The sequence below is a fragment of the Pleurodeles waltl genome, chromosome 3_1 (assembly GCF_031143425.1).
Source record: "Pleurodeles waltl isolate 20211129_DDA chromosome 3_1, aPleWal1.hap1.20221129, whole genome shotgun sequence".
Taxonomy (NCBI): Eukaryota; Metazoa; Chordata; class Amphibia; order Caudata; family Salamandridae; genus Pleurodeles; species Pleurodeles waltl.
The window spans coordinates 791,278,522-791,292,003 of NC_090440.1; the positions used below are offsets into that span (position 1 = coordinate 791,278,522).

Genomic DNA, 13,482 nt, shown 5'->3' on the forward strand with positions numbered 1-13,482 from the left:
TCTTCAGCTTCTGTGGCCCTGTGCTGAGAACACAGGGTCAGCAAACTGACTTATCCACAAGCAGGACACAGCAGGCACAATCCCTTCTCCTTTGCCGGCCACCAGATACAGCAGGTGCCATAAACGGTGGTGCAGCCTCTCTTCGCTGGGTCCTTAGTCCAGCAGCGAAGTTCTTCTTCAGTCCTCTATTCCAGTCCAATGAGTTCTAGTCTGAGGACCAGGGGTGCCCTTTTTATGCCCAGAAAATGCCCTCAGGGGAAGTTGTGTTCATTAGCCAATGGACTACCAGGTTCTCTCCCACCTGATGACAACTTCTTGTGAAGTGTGGCATATAGATATCCCAGAAGTCCCTATTCCGCCCACTCTAAAGATGGCAGGACCTCCCAAGCCCAACCCAGAGGTGTGGCTACCAGGGGGCTACAAGCCCTTGAAAATTCGGTTTGACAACTGGTTTCCCCTCTCTCTTCCCAGTGCCAGCCTCTACGCATAAACAATAGAGCAGCCTCATTCCTAAGCGTTTACCATGTGCCCTTCAAATGTGGCTTCTGCTCTGAAAGTCGCCTTTTGGGCCAACACCTGTGTGGCTTCCTGAACTGTGAGGTACAACTCTACCCCACATAGGCTTCCACTGTGTCCTTCTCTGGGAGTTGTTTGCACATCTACCCAGGAGAGCAGAAAGCTGTCTAAGGGACAGCCTCCATGTGCAACAGTGTATGAGCACAGGAGACTTTGGGCAACAAAGTGGTACTTTGTAAAAGTTGCACACTGCAACAAGTTTTGGGCATCAAGTCGGGCTTAATGCAATGAGTTGTTTGACACCTTACAATATTCATTTTAGTAGCCCCAGTCAGAGGTTAGTATGTCTGAGATGTCAGCTCATAAATCTGCACTTGCCAATGGAGCTACTAACTTTTTCCAATACAAAAATGAGAATTTTACGTTTTTACTGATGAAGCATGTAAAAGTATGTTTCACTTTTAATATATAACCTGCATTAGGGCTCAACCTTAGGGAGACTTACATATATTAAAAAAGGAGGATTAGGCTTTGCCATTGCTTTAAACAGCAAAGTCAAGTCAGCAGTTAATAAAAACTGCCTTTCCAACCTGCAGTGGCAGACTGGAAGCTATGTTTTAACTTTGTCACACCCAGAATAGCACAACCAGTGCTGCAATCCCTGGGGCAACCCTATAACTTACAGGCCCTTGGTACCCTGGGAACCATATACTAGGGGCATACAAGCAATTTAGCATATGTCAATTGGGTATCAGTCAAACATATACGCAGTAAGGTCAGGCCACTGGAACGGAGGTCGAGTTCGCAATGTCAAATAACCAGACTCATCAGTCCAAAAACTCGGGGGTGACTGTACAAAAAAAGCCATTTCCTAACAGAAGCCATGAAACAAGTCACAGGGCATGACTCATAACTGCAGTCTCCATGTCTATCTAGTGCATTTCAGTTTCTTACAAGGAGCACCCAGACAGAACCCAAAGTTGGGCTCCTCGATTGTAGCAACTCAAATCAGGAACCCTGTAAGTCTTTCTGCCCCCTCTGCTTGCTCCCAGTACTCACCTAGCCACCCATGGTTTCTTCTCTGCACAAACAAATAAGCTACACATTTCCTGTAAATTCATCAAATCCTTCCGCTGTGGAAGCACATTCATTTTAACAGATCCATTCCTTCCCAGCATGAGAAGAGTAAAGGCTGCCACTTACCTAAATCGTTCTTAATAGCAGCATACAGCCGGGGTTAGTCCACAGAATATCATGCCCAAGTTTGGAGAAAAGTACATCCCCAGATGTTTAATTTTCACCTATGGCCCTCTAAGTTGAGTTAGTCCAGGCTCTTGGATTTTAAAATTTTGGGGTTACCTATAATGATTTTAAAGACAGACTTGGCTGTCCCTTTGGATAGCCGGTAGGGTTCCCATTTGGGATCTCTCCAGCTGAAAACAAAGTGAGCAAGATATCACCTGCAAATAAGTGGGTTTTATGTTTCCTCCCCCAAAAAGTGTTCACTGTACACTCTGTTGGTCTTGAATCCTAGCCACAAATGGCTTCACCTCCAAGGCAAAGAGGAAAGAGGACAGGGATCACCACTGATGTGTTCCACTGCCGGAGGGACCAATCCCAATCTGTCTCTCTTACCAGTATTGTTGCGCTTGGCCTCTTATAATTAGCCTCTATTCAAATTCTCATATTTAGATTCAGAAATGACCAGTTGAACCAGTCAAATGCTTTTTCTGCATCTAGTGAGTGACATGGCAAAGGAATTCAATGAATATTTGATTTTGAAGTGTGAGGAGAGTCTACTTACCAGGACCTTGGTGAACATCTTGCCATTCGAGTTCAGTGGCTCTCTTGACCTACACAAGGCACAAGATGTGCTGGTGTTATGTGTGAAGGTGAAATTTACCTCAGCCATGGAGAGGAAGAACAACATTGCCTGAACAAAGGAATGCAATAAAGGCACTAGACCTGGGGCTTGTTCCTTATGAAAATTGCTAAAAAAACAAACAAATGTTAGTATATCCTGGCCTGGAGTTTTTCTCAACAGAAGGTCCTAGATTATCCTAGAGAATACTTTCGTTTTTGGGCTTATAACACTTGACTAATACCTGCCATTAATTTTGGCATTTTAAATATTTTCATACAGAGATCAAGGGGGTTATTCTAACTTTGGAGGAGGTGTTAATCCGTCCCAAAAGTGACGGAAAAGTGACGGATTTACCACCAGCCGTATTACGAGTCCATTATATCCTATGGAACTCGTAATACGGCTGGTGGTATATCCGTCACTTTACCGTCACTTTTGGGACGGATTAACACTCCTCCAAAGTTAGAATAACCCCCCAAATGTCCCTGGGCTACATGTTATTTGGCGTAGTTTCTCATAACAGCCACTAAATGTCTCCCTTTTAACCCCTTCTTCAAATACTGGGAGACCTGTTACTAAAGAAATTCTTCTGGCAGCAGAGGCAGTCTTCATCCCTATCACCAAAAGCAAATTTGATGTATTCACATTTTTATAAAACCTTTGTTTAAAGCATAAAAGCACTTTTTTGATTTCTGTGTTGCCAGAAGATTTAATTGCCCGTTCAAGAATTTCAATTCCTGGAGGATGCTGAAGGAATAGGTGATATTATATTTATCCCCTGCTAGTTTAAAGTCTTTTTCTAACTTTCCCTTGTTCAAGGTATTCAGTTGTCTCTATTCTTTCGTGCTGTTATGCACTGATCTCTAAGTACTACTGAAACCCATCCCAGAGGACATTCAGGGATACCTCACCAGTGTCATTTTGCTTGAAGTACATTTCTGTACACGCCATTAAATTTTGCTCTGTCTCCCCGTAAGGATATATTGAACCTCTATTTGTCACTTTTATTGGTGCCAAGTTCCAAATGTAGATCCCAAGTATGCATAGCATGGTCTATTCTCAAATAAGGTCGACTGACAGGGAAGAAGAAAGAGAATACTTTATCCAGTCTATGAATCTCCCTACCATGACAAGAAGGCCTTGTTCTCAAAATGTACTCAACAGATTTCTTGACATTATTCCCTGGGATTATCTATTCTGTAAATGTCTATCTAAAGTGATGTTTGGTACCCCATTAAATTGCACCAATCACAATTGCTCCCTTCTGACCATTCTATTCAATTATAGTTGAATATATTGCTTCCTGAATCATTGGTTGAGGAACCGGCCGCGTAGGAGCTCCTGTCATGCTCCGCGGCTAACTACAGGCTCAGGGAAGGACGCGCGTCAGGAATCGGACACGCTGATGGCGGTGCCGCATTTCTGAACGCAGAAAAAGAGTTTGGAGTTCACCAGGCTCCTGCTCCCCCCCGTTTTTCATCATCTGGAGTGGACTTGGAGCGTTGTCCCTCCGCTATTTCGACCTATGTGACTTCTGCTGCGGGTGGAATCCGCTTCTTGCCCTGAAGAGGCTTGGCAAGTGTGTGATTGGAATCCTGCCCTGAGGAGAGGAGGACTGGTCTCTCTAAAGGAAAGGGAGGTGAGGTTGGGGCTACAGACTACAATATTCCCTGTCAGTGGGGGAATTTCTTTTTTTTTTTTCTTTTTTTTTTCAGACCTTGCGTGTGAATAAGTTATACTGCTGCGGGCACTGTCTGGTGAGCTCCTGGTGCAGTGCATTATGAGCATATTGTGAGTCCTGGAAAGTCATTGGTTAAAAAGACACTGTCCCCCGCAAAAAAGTGTAGCTCAAATTTGGCACGAGGCCAGTTTTTTTTCCAGAGTCAGCTGCACGGGGGGGAGGAAGGGGGCTGCATGTCGCTTGTAAGGGCAAGGAGCAGTGCTATATAATGCCCCGATCTCCGCACTTTCTCCAGGGAGAGGGACGCCATGCCTCTAGGGCTCCTAAAGCAGCACGCACTGTTAAAAGAACGCACCCAGCCCCATCCAACAATCACCTGAATATGGATCTATCTTTAAATACCGCCCCTCCGCCGATCGCTGACTTAGCTGTTAGGAATACTTCTCCTCACTGCTTACCGCCCTCTATGACTTGCTCGGTGGGTCAACATTCTGCCTCTGACTCTCTGCTTGAAGAGGCTAGAAACCCAGACCTGAATTTAAATTTGCAGTTAATGAATAAAGTTAGCCCACCTCTGAACCAATCAGCCTTGAGCTGTAACTCCGAAGTTATTCACAGCCAGGCTCTGGATATGGGCGCAGGCTCCAAGCTACTGTATCCTCTGTTTGGTGGATTGGTGAAGGGCCAAAAGGGTGTTGTTCCCCCACTGACTAGTGACTCTGCCTCTGCTCCTCAGGCAAACAGCTCCCTACTCGATCTATCCCGCGAGTCAATCTCTGTATATCAGGGATAAGTACTACAGCCAGGCCCGCTCCGAACTCCTCTATTAATGGACTCTCTAAATTGGCCCAAGATCAGCTGAACTTATAAGCAGGCTTTTTTTCTCATGTACCTAGAGACAAGGCAAGCTCCGATATCCCTTCAGAAATTTGCTCCTTCAGATCCTAACTGAGTTAAAAGCTTTGAAAATTTCGCAAGATGAGGCAAACCAGAGAACGGAATCGCAATTTAATTTAATTTCTAGTAATATACAGCAACTTAACTCATGTATCAAGGATGTCGAACAGCGAGTATCTGATCGGGAGGATGCCCACGTCTCTGTGGAACCGTCAGTGGCAAAATGCCAAGCAGATTTGTTAGACTTACAGATTCGGCTAGATGATGCAGAGAATCGCTCACGCAGATCTAATTTGAGATTTACAGGAATTCCTGAAGGGCGCGAAAAAGGGCAGACTGTTACAAATTTAATCACGGATCTTATCCTGCATCATGTTCTGCCAGAAACAGCGGATAACATTTGGATCTTACCATCATGCGGGCCCATCAGGTCCCCGCAGTACAGCCACCCCATGCAAAGTATCCTCAAACTATTCTTGTAATGTCAAGGAACGCATCCTTCAACAACCAATTAAGAGTAAAATACATCAGGTCCCTGGCAATTCTGCCTTCAAAATTTTCTCAGATATGTCGGTGGCGGCTGCACATCAGAGGAGAGAACTGAAAAGAGATGACTCCGGCATTACAAAAAGCTGGCGCTCCGGCAGGACTTGTATAGCAATCTAAACTTAAAGTGTTTTTTCAGGGACATTCTAATCTAATTCATACAGCCGATGCTGCTAAGACTTTGTTGCATTCAATTCAAAAGCAGTCTGGGCAGGGGGTGCAGGGGGAGGGGGGGAAATATGAATAGGAGAGGGGGAGAGGAGGACAGATTAAGCACTGGGAGGGGGAATGTTGCTTGAGAAAGATGGACTTCACAGAGTGTAAATCTAATGCGTCACTATGGCACTTATATTCCAGTCCTTTTGAAGTCTATGGTATAGAGTGCCATGTCAAGGGACCCGGTTAGGGAAGGATGGGGTCAGGGGGCGGGGGGTGGACCCGGATTCCTCAAACGGGAGGACCCCAGGTATTGGCCACCTAAGGGTCAGGGTGGGGGTTTGGGGTGGGTGTTGGGAGGGCTGGCCAGGGGTACAGGATCCTGGTTCTCCACACTAAATCGTAGCTACACGCTATTCAGAATGATTAAGGTTATAAAGTGGGTGATATTATTTGTACCAGGCCAAGGCTCGAATTCCCTGGTGGGTTCAGATCACTTCCTTCTTCGCTGGTTTTTATGAGAACTCAATGGCAGGGTTGAATTTCTCATTAAGAATAGTTTCCTGGAATATCAACGGGTTAAATAATCGGAGGAAAAGGTCTGTAATTGAAGAGAGGGTAACTGCCCTAAATCCTTCGGTTATTCTATTACAGGAAACTCATTTCCCAGCTAAAAAAGTTGCGGGCTTCCATATGTTTAAAACGTTTGCTGATTTTAAGGTGGTTGCCGCATCCCCAGCAGCGCATGGAGGCGTGGCGATATTTTTAGCTAGAGGCCTCAATGCTCGGGCACTTGACTTTCTCTGCGATCCCGAAGGACGTTGGTGCTGGGTGCACTGTTTAATTGCTAAAGAAAGATTTATCTTTGTTAGTTTTTATGCACCCTTGCTAGATGACCCAGCCCCTTATGTAGGACCGTTTCAATCCCTTTAGCAATTATCAGGTAAAATTATTATTGGTGGGGATTTTAACTTTCTTCAGGATCCAATTTTGGACACCACTGTTAGGGGTAAGAAACAACACAAGCCTAGAGTTGCCAAAATCTTTAAAGACTATGCCAAAGTGTTGATGCTCTGTGATCCTTGGAGAATGAGTGCCCCAAACGAGAGAGTATACATGCATCTCAACCTGGTTTAAAAGCGCCTCCTGCATTGATTTTTTTCTGATATCTAAAACTTGCGTTTTAAGACTCAGTCGGTGCAACACTCTGGCCTATCTGACCATGCCTTCGTGGTGATAGAAGTGCCTCTTTTTTCAGAAGTCTCCAAACCTCAGCCTAGAAGGTTGGTCTTTAACCAACAGCTTATTCAAGATGAGGGATGGGTACAGATCTCTAAGGACGAAATAAGTGAATTTTTCAAACGTAATCAGGGATCTTCAACTCCGGCTATAGCCTGGGATTCGTTTAAGGCTTTTTTCAGGGGTTTGGTAATTGCCCAGCAGTAGACAAATCTTACCAGAGACAACAAGTCAGGGCTATGGCTATGGAAGAGGCAGTGCAAAGGCGTTTAACTACTTACCTACGTGCCCCCACGGAAAACAATAGACAGTCTTTTGAATTAGCTAAAAATGCACCGGACAACAATTTTTTTAAGAAGGTTGATATAGGATATCAGACTTATAGACAAAAGGTTTATGAAGACAGTAATTTCACAGGCAAATTCTTGGCATGGCAAGCTCGGGATTGAATTGCTAGCAATATGATACATGCACTGAGATGCCCTGTCACCGGGGTTAGGCATAATGACCCCAGAGTTGTGGATGAAAATATGCTAGAACATTATAGGTGAATTTACAGCCATGCTCCGGATACTGACCCTAGGACCATTAAGGAATTCCTGGGGAAACTGGATATTCCTAGTCTTACAGAAGATCCTAATGCATATCGTCCAATCTCTTTTCTAAATACAGATTATAAAATTGTCACCAAACTTCTGGCTAATAGGCTCAATAGGGTTGTCAATAAACTGGTGCACCTCGATCAGAACAGGTTTATTGCTGGTCGGCAACATGCAACTACGCACTACTTAGCCGAGGCTCTTGATTATTTTGCTTCTAATAAAATCTCTGCCATCATCCTCTTATTAGATGCGGAAAAAGCATTTGATTTTGTTGTGTGGGATACACTCTTTGCAATATTGTCGAGCTATAAGGTGCCCTTTCAGGTATCTGCATTAATTCAAAGGTTGTATTCAAACTCTGAAGCCAATATTATTATTAATTCCGCTTGTGTTGGTCAACTTCAAGTACAACGTGGGACTCGGCAAGGTTGCCCTCTATCCCCTATACTCTTTGCTCTCTTCATTGAGTCTTTAGCCATTAAAATCAGACAAAATAATCTGATTCATTCTCCCTTGAAGTCAATGGTGGAAGATCAAACTGTATGCTGATGATATCATTATGTTTTTGGATGAAGAGCGAACCTCCCAGGAAGTGGCTTTTAATGTGTTTGCCGAATTTGAGCAAATTGGTGGCTATAGGATTAATATGAGTAAGACCAATATTATTCTGTGTGGCACTTCTTCTATTCAACTGCTCCCTGAATTAAGGCATTGTGTGAATGCTGGGCCAAAGAGATATCTTGGGATTAACTTTTCAGCCGACATAGGAGACCTGTATGACCTTAATTATGCCCCGTTGCTTTCGAAAACTCCGGCTCTGCTTGCTCGATGGGGTCTCTCCCCCTTTCTATATTAGGTCGAATTGCATTAATCAAAATGTCAGTATTACCATTTTTTAACTTTCTGTTCTCGGCCATTCCTTGTGTATTAACATAAAAAAAAATCATTTAAACTGGAGTCTATGTTTCGCCCATTTATTTGGCAAAATCAGAAGGCACGAGCCGCATTAAGCGGATAGAGAAAAGGGGGGTTTTAGCATTACCGAATTTTAAAGATTATTACTTTGCCTTTTTTTGCGCATTATTTTACTAATTTTAAAGCAGATCAATCTGTAGGCTGTTTATTCACTAATGACTTTCGTGAATTAATATATGAAGGGAGCATGATATTCTGAATCCAGTACTTTTGGTGAAATCTCCCAAAAAAGTATGTTATAAGATTCTTAAATGGCTCTTTAAAAGAAAATCAGATTTTTTAAATTAGATATTCAATCCCATATTTGCATTTTTACACTCCTCTCACACAGTTTACGCTATGTTCTGGCTCTCAGCTCAATTCAGACTTAGTAAGGAGATGGGAGCATGCAGGATTTAGTCAAATTGGGGATTTTCGCATCAGTGACAACTGGGAAACTCCCTTAAACATTCAGATGGTTGTCCAAAATGATTTTCTTTTGGTGGGATCCTATAATACTATGCTTCACAGTTTAAGGGATTTGGATATCGATTTAATCAATAATACTCAGGCGTTAGTTGCCGAATTGGTTGACCCTCTTGGGATAAAGCGTGCGGGTGCATGGAGAAGGTTACTTCTAGAGCGGGATAAGGTCGATCTCGGGGCAAAGGCGGCAAGAAAATGGGCCTGCCAGGAGGGCCTTGACCTGCCAAGAGAGCGCTGGGAGAGGATTAATCATTTAAATTTTACAGTACTTAGAGGCGCGAATTGACATCGGAGGATATTTTTTAGTAAATGGTTATTATATCGAACCCCGCAAGCCTTATCCTGTGTGGTGCCTAGCTGTCCTGATCTCTGCTTTCGCTGTAAGGCAGTAGGGGTGGCGGGTTGGATACATGTGATTGGGACATGTCGATTTATACAGGAATACTGGGATGGAATATTCAAGATGCTAACAACTATGGCTGAGGTTATTATAACTCCCATTATTCGGTTGCTGTGCTTGGGTTTCGACCCAGAGGCAAGGCTCCCATCTAGGTGGGAGAAACTCGTTTTTATCGCCACTGTCACTGCCAGATCTCTCCTGTTAAGAAACTGGCGATCTGAGTTATCTCCCACCCTTCAAGAATGGCTGAGCAAAATGATGCAAGTCAGAAGTCAGGAAATTAGATATGCTAGGAGAATAGGAAGTGGTAAAACGTTTTCCCTGATCTGGGGCGAATTCTTTTTAGACAATCATGGGTAAATCTGTTCTAGGTTAAATCACCTAATGAATTGGCTTAGCTACCTAGTTTGATTCTATCTGTCTAAAGCTTTCTTTCTGGAAACCAGTGGGGAAGTTAGCCAAGACAAAGTATGGAATTGCAATGTTTTTTTTTCTGTTATCTTGGTGGATCCTGATAAAAATTCAATATAAAGAAGAAAAAAAAAACTATTTGAGGTACTAGGAGAGATGATCGTGCATGGTATCAGACGCCTAATGTATCGGCCATCCTGGGTAAATAATATTGTGTCCCTTGACTCCTGAATAGTTTACATACTGAAGGGAAAAACACTATAAAGTAACCATCAATGTATTTATCTTTCTTGAGTGTAACAGAAAATCTAAAATTACTTACTCTTTGTTAGCATAATTATCACTCTTCTGTGCTTCGTTATTATTTGGTAGCCCTTCCTCTGTCACTTTTTTATGTGGAGCATTGAGCAAGTACAGATACTAGTTATTCTTTTTTGTGGCATTTTTTAAAAACTTAACTAGTGTCCATGTGCGCTGTGATTTAAGTACTGGTTTGTCTTCTCCTTTTCTTTGTTTTTGCATTTTATAAAGTGCAACTCTGTGAAAAAAAAATATATACATAGTTGAATAGAAGGAGTTCTGACCTTGGTAAGTATGGTTAATGACCGCCCCTGCCCTGGAATGACTGTCAAGATATACAAACTTTCCCTCCCTTGTGTCACATCGCTTTTTCTATATTTAGTGGGGGGGTCTCCCTGTATAGCAAGTAGTACTTTATTCTTCTTCATCCCTGTAGTGGCCCAATATTGGTGAAGATGCGATTTATGTTTCAATAACAGAATATACCTTTTGATGATATGGGTTACATGAATAGACAGTATGTCTGAATGACCTTATAGTCCCTTATAGTCCCGTATAGCCCGCCAAACATTGTGGCATTTTAACTGGTAAATTTAACCCACCCACATTCCATGACAACATTTTTACCATACTAAAATGGGTAAGACATTTGGATTGATACTATGACTAATGTAAATACACAAGTGTGGCGCCCCCTGCCTCTGTGTTCTTACCAGATGCTAATATAGATGAAATGGACCCCCTATGGAGTTTGCCCTTCTCCCCTTACAGCCCCTCTCCAATCACAAACCACCCCAATAAAAACATCTTATCCAAACACAACAAAAAATGGAACTCCCTACTGGGAAGGGACATAGATACCTCCCGAGCATGCTGATAAGGCACTCCATTGTCCAGCTACCCCCTGACGGCACTCTCTCCCAGCCAACCAGGAATGGGCATCTGCGTATTGACTTAAGTTGAAACCCTTGTATTCAGAAGTATCAATGGATACAAAGAAAATTCCTCAGCTTCATTGGACTCCACACAGAATACATACAGATAAAGAGAAAGATGGCCACCCAAGCCTTACATTCATATCCCGCGACCCCAGCTGTTGCTAGTTCTTTGTTACTTGAGTGATCCTCTCCTCGCTGACCGTGCCCTTTCTCATCTCTCTTTTGGCAGCTGTCATGGTGATCATTCCTCTTGGGACCCCCAACAATTCTTGTTCTTCTGTTACTCCAGACACCTCCCGACCTTTCTCAACGCTACCCATCATGAATGTTTTTGCATTTGGTTGAAACAAAAGGAAAAGTCCATTAAGAGCACACTTGAGATTATTACAGTTTCCTTGTAATGGGAATCAAGAGCCTTTGATAATTCAACCTAGATTGTGAGAGTTCCTTAAAGAAAGTCACTTAGCATTATCTGAAAACAAAGTCCATCAACTTCCTGGCTGCCCTCATGATTTGCCCCTAAGCAGTGAGAATCCTGCATTCACCTGAGTGTCCCTATGTTGTCCACTCTGCAAATCCCAGGAGGTTAGGGGGAGTGGGCAACTCTGTGGGCTTGAATGATAGGAAGTTCAAAGTCATCTGTTTCCTCCAGGATTGTTGAAAAAAGATTTGCACAGAATTGAATTATATCAGATACTTCCCCTTCCTCCGCACTGTAAATATGTATATTGCCTGTGCATCTCCTGTCCTCCAGATCTGTGCATGTCTCAGATTTCTTTCAATTCCTGCTCCATCTGGGCTAGATCTGAGCTCCATTTCCCCCAACTATTTCTCCAACACTTTTTGCTGTTTTTTTGCCTGTTTTGGGCTTAGGCACCAGTGAAAGTCAAGGTGAGATATAGTAGTTATGTTCTGTAGAGGCGCATTTGGTAATCGGAAAATGTGAACACGCCCATTTAAGCCCATATGACTATGATGCACCAATTCCAAACAGTTGACATAATATCAGATGAGATTCTATTACTAATATCCATGTGCCGGGTGTATGGGCTCAAATATTCAAGGCGCCCTCATTCTTGCGCCCTCTCATTCAGATCTCATGTACTCTGCCTACCTCCTCCGTTTACAGGTTGTGCCAAGCGTTTGCTTGAACTTGTCCTCATTTTCGTGTCTGGCTGCATAGCCTGGGCCCAAGATGGCCGACGTTTTCACCACATATAGGCAGGTGCTGAGGCAGTCAGTCATCTCACGATTATGATTCGGAGAGCATACTATAAATTCTGAAGTAGCTGACATGGGCTGCAATTTATGAGGTCCTTATCACGGGAAATGCCAGGCAGGATGCCCCATCCTTTTTATAACGACTTTGCCTATTCCCAAATAACTAACCTTTTCTGACGCAAAATAATCTGGAGGTTGTGGTGCAGTGCTCTTTCTTGGTGAGCCAAACACAAATTTTAGATATCAGTAGCTGCCAAGAATAGACACCACAAACATTTTTGTCTTTAACACAACTGTAGGGATTACAGGAGCATAGGAGAAAATATATTTACCATATTACATGTAGCAAACATGATTAAAAGAATCAAAAATAATATACTATGCCAAAGAAAACTAAAATTAGCGATAGTCAGTGAGACAAAGAATGCAGTATACTTTCATGACAGGAACTATTTCACACACTAAAAGCAATACATATAATGAAAACAAAATGTACACCACTACAATTGTGTATTTACGTCAAGTGTATGGCACTGACGGAAGGGGTAAAAGTAAACACTACCATCCTGAAATATGAGTCACACTGGCAACCTAATAAACTCTGTGGGGAGGCCTCACCAGAAGAAAAGACTGAAAGCACTGATGGTAAAACCATTACGACCACTGCAATGGGATCCTGAAGCCAAGGAGGTAAACAAATTTGGGTAATAAAAGTAGAGAACAGCTTGCTATAATTGTTAACAATATGTGGTCAATCAATTCCTAGACAATGCACATGCAGATACAGGAACTTGTGTAATCAAGGAAACAGGTGTTTTGTTTTGTTTAAAAAAAAAAAAAAAAGTATACTTCACCATAATATAAAACAAAGTAAATTTTTCGAAATGTACCTTGCCCGAAGTGAATACTCTTACCTTTGGAATTGTGCTGAATAAACGCTGTGGAGCCATCTGCCAGGGTAACTGCTTGGAGACTTACACTTTCCATGTTGTCCAAGTTGTCCCCATCTAAAGAAACAGATCGTATTGGTTTGTGTGGACATGTTCTTGAGAAGGTAACTAAAAGTGCATAATGTTTAGTCATAAACTATAAGTCAGTTGTTAGGGCGAGACACTGAAATAAATTTGCACTGTTTGTTTCCTGCTGAATCAATCAACAGCCTTCCACATGACTAACTATAGCCTTCGAACGGCCTTGCAGGATTGAGGCAGGCGCAGAGGTGTTCCTTTTTTAAAAAAAATGTCTTTGGTTGTTTCATCCAACAGATCTAC

General features: G+C 42.8%; 1 protein-coding gene across 3 annotated transcripts in view; it reads right to left on the reverse strand.

The window, feature by feature from the left end:
* The window catches only part of ZNF143 (zinc finger protein 143), a 345,755-nt gene that overhangs the window by 208,206 nt on the left and 124,067 nt on the right, over positions 1–13,482 (reverse strand). For all 3 annotated transcript variants that reach the window (XM_069223630.1, XM_069223629.1, XM_069223631.1), the window contains one exon: positions 13,126–13,218. In XM_069223630.1, coding sequence (XP_069079731.1) covers positions 13,126–13,218 — 93 coding nt within the window. The remainder of the gene's footprint in view (positions 1–13,125; positions 13,219–13,482) is intronic.